Consider the following 8610-nt stretch of genomic DNA (forward strand, 5'->3'; position numbering starts at 1 on the left):
CACAAGTGCATCTTATTCGCATACACCGTCCGTATGTGTTGTTAGTACAGCTCCTCCACACGTACACAGTCTGTGTGATGGTGTGTGTTCCATGAACTGTTGAACACCGATCTTGCACTTAATTAATTGAGTTCTGTAGTTTAGTATAGTTGTGTTTATCGCCATGGTACATTGCTACTTTCCTGGTTGTAAAGCAAACTCTAGACACAAAGATAACGGTGTGACCTTCCATCGGTTTCCGAAAATTGAGCAAATAAGGAAGATTTGGTTTCAGAAGATCAACAAAGAATACAATTCATCGTATAACATTAGATTGTGTTCATGGCACTTTGATGATAGTTCGTTTGTTGCAGAGGTATGTATGTATGTTTATTTTATGCTATGTTTTTTAAAAAAATGATCAAACTGATTCTAAATTCACAAAATGTTATTTTTGAAATATGAAAAAAAAACTCAATGCATAATAACAGGTGTCTAAAAATTGTAAAATCATGTGAGATCGATACGAATTATAAACTTTACGGTTAGGGAGCCTTCAGTAATTATGGCGGGGGGGGGCGCACAAGACCCGGAATCAGTGTTTTGGACTCAAAGTCAAATGGATCCCTTCGCTTAGCACCACATTGATAATCGTATAGGCATTGGCAGTTTCCCACTAATATCACCATCACAATCAATTTGTGTGAAAGTACTGCATTAATTGTTTCCTGTGTTATGATGCACATTAGCATAGCTGAAGACCAGAACTTCCAGACTAGGTGGGCACACTATTGATATTGTTGGAACCGAGCTAGGTCAACATCTACACTCTAGCACATTACCCTCAGTATCTTATCACATCCACTCTTTGGAACACACACACACACACACACACAAGCTTACATACATATAGTCTGCATGGTATGTCATCGTGCCACATTATCAGTTACCACTCACGTCTTTACTTAGCTCTGTAGGCCTGCAGTGCATGCTGTAGGTTAGCTCAAAAGATTATAATTGGCTCACCTTGAACTTGTGATTAGAAGTTCAAACAGAATTCATTATGTAGATTTAAATCAGGCAGAATAGTTTCTACTTCTGGTGATAAGAAGGATAATTGTTGTTATTTGTTTGTACTTTATAAAATACCAGGCCGTGGCTGGAACCTTATGTTTACTAGTGACATAACGTTAGGTGGCTGGGATGTCAGCAGTGAAAGGCTGGCATCATGATCATTTTGACACCTTCACCATTTGTTTTCACAAAAATCATGCTTTTATCTCTATTGTGTCATAGGGTAAAATAGGTGATACACGGAGGAGACTTAGAGATGGCGCCATTCCAACGTTAGGTTTACCTAGCAAAACATGGAAAGAAGGAGATATACAGGTGCAAGGATGTCAACAAGTAAGTTCCATGATGGTGTGTATACAGTGTAGATTTTTATTATGATTTAGATAATCTGATGTCTGTAGAATGACACATTTTTGGTGTGGTTCATTGTACTTCAAAGTGAAAGTCTGTACAACACCTTTTATTTGCGTGAAACATTTACTTGTGACATAATTACTTAGAAAACATATGCTGCATTTAATATTAGTAAAAAATGGATTTCATAATCTGGTATCAAGATTGGTCACCTCTGAAATGATGAATCATATTTTTTCTCCTACAGTATATTGCATCAAAACTGTACATTGATGCTAGTACACAAACGGATCCCAGCCAGTGCAGGTGTTTCTGTAGTAAGACTATGATTGACACCGGTACACAACACCCTGACGATTCCACAGTAAAGCTGGACCATTGTTATTCCCGCACAACTCCAATTTCTGACTGTCCTGTCGGCAAAAACCGGTGCTCTCGAAAGACTGCTACTGCTCAACTTGATGGCATATTCATAGATGCGACAAATGATGAAGACGAACTATTAATAGTAGATTATCCAGTGTATGATCTTTCCTTTATGGATACAATTGAAGAAAAATACAGTGGGGGCTCAGAATACCATCATCATCATCAAGGAGAATGCAGTGGGGGCTCAGAATACCATCATCATCATCAAGGAGAATGCAGTGGGGGCTCAGAATACCATCATCATCATCAAGAAGAAGAAAATCAAGGACAGCATTCTTTGAGGAATCAAAATCTTGATGCTGAACCAAATACATGTGCCTGTCAGTGTATGATTAAGTACTCCTGAAATGGTATCTGTTTCTAAGGGCCTCTCAGTTTGAGGTCTGTAGCACTGAAAAACTATTAGGGGCTTCACTTTGGACAGTTTGGTCTGTTCTAAGGCTTACTATTTAGTCCAACCTAAAGATTACTGTGTGAAGGCGCTCGGCTGGTCTAAACCCAACTTGGTTTAGTCCGGGCTGAAAAGGCTGACTAAGCCCAAACCACATGTGATAGAGGGACTGTGAGAGACCACTCTACATGTTGCAGTGTGAAGCCTCTTATTGTGCTTGGTACTGGTGTAGCATTATAAGATTAGAAAGCTGACAATAGGTCTGTAAGCTGTTTATGGTAGACCCGTTTTGGATTAGGATTGAAACCTAGGTGTGACAAACCATTGTCTGACTGTGCTATAGAAAAAGTTGGTCCTGAAAAAAAGAATGATTCTATCTAATCTTTATGGCGCCACTGATATGATGTGAGAATGTGGGATTCAGACATTGGGCTTTAAACATAAAAAGCTAGCCATAGCATACACAAGAAGAAACAGAAAAGTTTGGGTAACTGAGATTATTGATGACCCTGAGCTCAGAGGTCACCTCGCGTACCCTTTTCCATAATACATCTAACCACAACATATGCAGGTGAAAACAGAGAAGTCTGGGTAACCTAGACAATTGATGACAGAACATAAACAGCTAGCCACAGCATACATGTATGCAGGAGAAAACACAGAAGTCTGGGTAACCTAGACTATTGGTGACTGAACATAAACAGCGAGCCTCAGCATATGCTGGGGAAAACAGAGAAGTCTGGGTAACCAAGACTATTGGTGACTGAACATAAACAGCTGGCCACAGCATATGCTGGGGAAAACAGAGAAGTCTGGGTAACCAAGACTATTGGTGACAACATAAACAGATAGCCACAGCACATGTAGGAGAAAAACACAACAATTAAATGCAGAGATTTGTATAAATGCTTTTATTTTCTTATTTTCATGTCACATGAACATAGCCAAAATGACTAAAAATATGTGTAATTAAATTGCCATTCAATCAATTCTATGTAAAACAAAGTAAGTTTGGAAGAAATGTTTTACTGCCTGTGGAAAGCCAGCTTTCAGCTAACTAGGTTAAACATAATATAAAATTGTTATTGTTCAATGTAGTAGATAACATGAGACAGTGATAGCAGTGCCTTGGTTATGCAGATAAAATCACACTGTAATCAAGATAGGGTAAACATTGGAAGTTCCCAAAATGTAAACTGGAAGATCACAAAGTCTAGAAAATTAAAAATAAATGACCGAGTTAAAACCTTCGTAAATTTACAAAAAAATGAGCGACAGCGGAAACGCAGATTCAATGGCTTATAGCAGCATGTTGCAACAAAAGTTTTGATTTGTGTCTATCTTAGTTAGCTGCAAGTTTGCTTTGCATAAAAGTGTCGTACGATAAAAGAAAATGTTACTCTGCAATGTAATGTGCAAAGTACCATAACGTATCATGACACAGAGCTGTGCGTGACAAATATCACATTTTGGCGGGAACCCTGTTAAAATGACTAGATAACTCAGCTACATTTTACCTGCTTACTGGCCTTTCTTTTTCTAATCCTCTGATAATATAATATCAAATACAAGAACTTGGGATTGAAACCTTGGCCTTTAATTAAGCAGTGTAAGTTGGGGAAATATAGGGAAATATTTATATATTTGTCTTTCTTTGAACGGAAAGAAAATAAATTGAAAATAAAACAAGTTGACAACTAAGATGTACAAAAACATGATATACATTTGCATCATAGGATTCCCCAGCCTTCTTCAAATGCTGAACATATCTTAGCACACGTCAAAGCAGCTGATAAGGGATAGTTACTTATACTGACGTCCTCTTCTGTGTAATCAACAGAGACCTAAGAAAATAGAACAAACAACAAATTGGGTGTAAACAATTGAGTAAATGCAGACTCACATTAGTTCCTTGAGGAGGGATTGTGTGTGTGTGTGTGTGTAGGTAGGTAGGTATCATATGTACATTTTGTATGTATGTATGTATGTATGTATGTATGTATGTATGCATGCATGTATGTGTCTATGTATGTGTGTATCAGTGTGGTTGATGAATACGGCCACTGCAGTACACATGGAGGTATATATACATTAAAAGGGCCTCTTTGGATTAGGATTCAAATCTAGGTGTGATAAAAGTAGGTTGTTTGGCAGAGATATAGCAAAGAGAAAGGTAAGAAGAAAGAATGATCCCATATAATCCTAATGGCCAATTCATAATCAAGATTACTGGTAATCTTTAGAGAATTTATTGCTAAATAACTACATGATATATGATATACTTTTTGTTCCATATCTTTTGGTATATGAACAAAATATCTTTATTTTGGCAGGTCTCAGCTATTAAGTACATGTACATATTAACAAGAGGTGAGTATAGAATATTAGAAACCAAGGTATGTACATATGAGTTACCTTTCCATGGGCCATGGCACCTATCACAATCACAATAGGACTAGCTGATGTAGGCACCAACTCCCTGGCATTCACACATCTTTCACTCTGAAAAGACGTACAGATTTTGGTACATCCAGCTGGTAAATGTTGATTGACAGGGTTCTTAATCACCTTCAATAACTTCTGTGGACCATCTGCTGCATGGATACTTAATTTGTGTAGGAGTTGTACTGAAAAACAAGACCATGGATGTAAGAAAAAACAAAACAAGGGATGTAGCTAATTTTACAAGTAGCAGGTAAATTGGAAATGTAGGCAGTAATATCTGTGACGGGGGAGCCATGAATCTGTCCAACAATGGATATATAATATAGTATATTATTATATATGTACCAGAGATTACTTGCACTGGTGCTTGCGCATACTAGTGGTATTTTCACTGCAATGCAATACTGAAAACATTATTGCATACCTGCATGCAAATGATATGCTAATGAGGACACAATCATTTGCTACACACAAAATCATGTGATATTGTGTGGGATTTTAATGATTTTTATGGAAATTTGCCGTTTCAGATACACATATGTAATAATAACAGAAACCCATGCCACATGATTCCAGTATGGGTACTCAAGGATATTTGCACTCATGCTTGCAGTGTTTTCTGCTGAACTTTCACTTGCTAAGCTTGTGAAAGTACAGGCATCAAGAACACTGCAAGCACTCGTGCAAATACCCTAAGTACACCACACTTTGCACTCACAGGGTTCTGTCATATTAGATTGAGTTTGAGTTTCAGATGAATGGGTTCTGATTACAAGCTTAGCTTGATATGCCCCACATCTGCCCAATAACAACCCAAACTGTGACGTGGTAGAAACAAAGATTTTTTAAACATACACTCCTGAAAAAGTAGCCACCTAAAAATCACAAAGTAGTTAGTTGTTTTTACCAGCTAAACCAGTCCTTATTTGATGCCTGAACATTATAATACTGGAAAACATGTTCTAAGAATTTCAGTCAGTCATATCGTCATAGACATTATTATTATTAACTAATCACTATTGTTTTTGTATCAATATATGTCTGTTTGATAGTCAGATAAGAAGACTTTTCGGCACTTTAATAGCCACTTTTAATAGGGAACTTGCAATCCAGACTGAGCATGCTCAGACGCAAATGACTATGGGATTATCTGTGGTTATCATAATACCTAACCTGGAGCTACCGATAAAATAAACCTCCCACAAAGGTCAGGGTGACTATGAATTGATTATTTGTCATTAAAAACAATGTAACATTATTGTTTACAATACTATTTGATTAGAATTTATTATCACATTTCCCACCAAGCAACATTCAACATGGCGGGTTTGCAAGTTCCCTATTGTCCACCACTGATAAAACAATGTTCTGATCAGCAGCATTTCTACACATTTGCTTCTAGGGTTGTAGTAAGTACAAAAAACAAGATGTGATGCTACTGTAACCAACTGTTGCATACAAGTCATGTGTTGATTGTCATGAGATAAGGGGACAGTCTGAAACATGTACATTGTGTAAAATATGACGAAGACTAACCCATTAGACCACAAAACCTTGTAAAAGTTCTTGGTATCCTTGTCTGGGGACTAATTTGTATCAACACATTATTTTCTGTATGTACAAAAACTTGTAACAAGCCTGCTCTGTTTAGAGGACTGTCGAACAACATCAGTAGGCACTGTAAAACAAGCAGAATACATAATGAGATTTGTACAGTGGCATGTATATATTTGTAAGAAGGCAATCAAACCTTGCACAAAGATCAGGTACATGTATGTTTATACACACCACCAACAAGCATGGTTTCTTACTAGTCTTGCTACGTCATGTATCATCTAAAATAGTCACACAGGTACATGTAGTGTGTTCAAAAGTGGCTAAGAAACTGACTGGCACCTAATGATCTTGTCAATGCGACCATTTTGAGCACCAGTTTTTATTTGTATTTAATGTCTGAGGCATGGCTATTCAAAAACAGTTTGAAAATGGTGGTTACCTGAAGTGCAAATCTTTTATCATTGTAGCTTGCTACTGCATGCACTGTATCAAAGAATGGGATAATTATCTAGCCTGATTTTGAAGTTTGGTGTCTGACTGATGAAGGGTGAACATGCCTTATTCAGGTTACCGAAATTCCAGCCATTTCACACGTAAGGGATACAAGAAGTCAGCTCAGATTTGGCAAAGTAAGGCAGCAAAATGGTAGCTGATCGATATTGTAATGCATAAAGCCATCAACAAAATGGGTGTTAAAGAACCATGTTATTACAGCGGTAGTTTAAGGCACGTTTTGATTACTGGTAGTCACTGATAAAACAGTACAGTGAGAACATTACAAAGAAGTTGATTTCAGAATCAGAATCAGTTAAAAATAACTTTGCAAACAGTAACTAATGCTAGCATCCTTTTCCCACCATCAGATACAAAAATTAATACCACCAAGACTACAACAAGAATGGTCCAGCTTCACATCCATTTTTCAGATATGAATCAATATTGCAACAACCTTAAATCTGATTCCGATTACAACACCAACGTTTTAAATGTGTACGTTTTAAAAATGGCTTCATAATCAAAATATGACTGAAGGGTACTGCAGATTCTGAAGCTAGCATCCTATCCTATCTGAAAAATAGTGTTATTTGTCTATGAGTACTTACCTGATGTGCAATATCTGGTCTGTAGTTGGCAGGATCTTTCTTGAATTTCTTCATTAGGCCTTTATGCTGATCACAATTCATTAATTCAAACTTTTTACCAACCTAAATAATTGAAATGCAAGTATTCAACAAGTTATTACAGGAGAAATGTATCATATATGTGCAAATAATGCAAAAACAACAACAACAACAACAACTGACAGAACTGTCACAAGAGACAAACTTCAAGTTCAATGCTGAATAATTAAATAATTGCGTGATCAAGGTGACCAGTAGTAGATGGATCGAAACGTCTCATTCGTTTCCAATTTACCGTTCCAAAGTAACTATATTGTACTGTCCTATTGATTCTTGGAACCAGGAACAATATATTTTCCAGACAACGGTATTTGGAGGGCCAATATTATACATTATCTAGACTTGACTACTAGTATTTGTCTTCTTTTCAAGTATATAAGATATCTTGACGGCAAGACATGATTCTAGGCCCACTGGTCTGTGTATGTGTCAATTGAGTTGTAGAAGGACAATGGCCATGGTGTTGATAGTGTGAATACTGTATACAGTATATTATATGTACACTAGTTGCTAACTGAATGGCCAATAGATAAATATCATAATTATTAATACATTAATAAATAAATAAATAAATAAATAAATACATACATACATACATACACACACATATACATTACATACATACATACATACATACACACACATACATTACATACATACATACATACATACATACACACATACATACATTACATACATACATACACACACACACACACACACACATACATTACATACATACATACATACATACATACATACATACATACATACATACATACATACATACATACATACATACATACATACATAACAAACATATCATTACTGTTAATCTAATGTGTTTACGTTCAACTTATTACCTTGACAGTTTCTAGCGATGCTCTCTCTAGGATAACTATAAGTCGTTTTCTTTCGTCCTTGTGATGTAGTGTTTTCAGTATTTTCGCCGGTTTCGGGTTCCCCTCGTCGTCACTGGTCGACGCCATTTGAAGTCAGCTCCCTGGTGTCCAAGAACACAACCCTATAGGAATCTCGTTTGTGTAGGGGCAGAAACAGAAAGAGGGTAAAACTAATCTCAAAGTACAACACCCAACAAAAAGACCAGGAGTACACACGATGCACGAGCTGACTACTTATACGCGACCTTTCGGGCATATGGAGACACATGTGTTGTGTAACCAAAACGAGGCAGGGTAT

General features: G+C 36.8%; 2 protein-coding genes across 2 annotated transcripts; one reads left to right on the forward strand and one right to left on the reverse strand.

The window, feature by feature from the left end:
- The first annotated feature begins 149 nt into the window (after positions 1–149).
- Positions 150–2182, forward strand: LOC144440599 (uncharacterized). The gene is made up of 3 exons (XM_078129985.1): positions 150–355; positions 1276–1386; positions 1655–2182. Exons 1-3 carry the CDS (start codon positions 164–166, stop codon positions 2180–2182), a joined length of 831 nt encoding a protein of 276 aa, XP_077986111.1. The 5' UTR covers positions 150–163.
- A 1018-nt stretch (positions 2183–3200) lies between these two features.
- On the reverse strand, positions 3201–8557 carry LOC144441164 (ribosomal RNA small subunit methyltransferase NEP1-like). Its single transcript, XM_078130704.1, has 5 exons — positions 8274–8557; positions 7333–7434; positions 6209–6350; positions 4643–4854; positions 3201–4071 (listed from the first exon to the last, which is right to left on the reverse strand). Exons 1-5 carry the CDS (start codon positions 8397–8399, stop codon positions 3958–3960), a joined length of 696 nt encoding a protein of 231 aa, XP_077986830.1. The 5' UTR covers positions 8400–8557; the 3' UTR covers positions 3201–3957.
- Positions 8558–8610: the final 53 nt, after the last annotated feature.

The sequence above is a fragment of the Glandiceps talaboti genome, chromosome 10 (genome assembly GCF_964340395.1).
Source record: "Glandiceps talaboti chromosome 10, keGlaTala1.1, whole genome shotgun sequence".
Classification (NCBI taxonomy): domain Eukaryota; kingdom Metazoa; phylum Hemichordata; class Enteropneusta; family Spengelidae; genus Glandiceps; species Glandiceps talaboti.

Excerpts from the sequence above, each read along its gene's own strand:
- LOC144440599 (XM_078129985.1), top strand. The coding sequence starts at position 164 with ATGGTACATTGCTACTTTCCTGGTTGTAAAGCAAACTCTAGACACAAA. Across the intron at positions 356-1,275 it reads ATAGTTCGTTTGTTGCAGAG|GGTAAAATAGGTGATACACG; the intron begins GTATGTATGTAT and ends ATTGTGTCATAG. Across the intron at positions 1,387-1,654 it reads AGGTGCAAGGATGTCAACAA|TATATTGCATCAAAACTGTA; the intron begins GTAAGTTCCATG and ends TTTCTCCTACAG.
- LOC144441164 (XM_078130704.1), bottom strand. The coding sequence starts at position 8,399 with ATGGCGTCGACCAGTGACGACGAGGGGAACCCGAAACCGGCGAAAATA. Across the intron at positions 7,435-8,273 it reads CATCGCTAGAAACTGTCAAG|GTTGGTAAAAAGTTTGAATT; the intron begins GTAATAAGTTGA and ends TCAATTATTTAG. Across the intron at positions 4,855-6,208 it reads AAGGTTTTGTGGTCTAATGG|TACAACTCCTACACAAATTA; the intron begins GTTAGTCTTCGT and ends CTTGTTTTTCAG.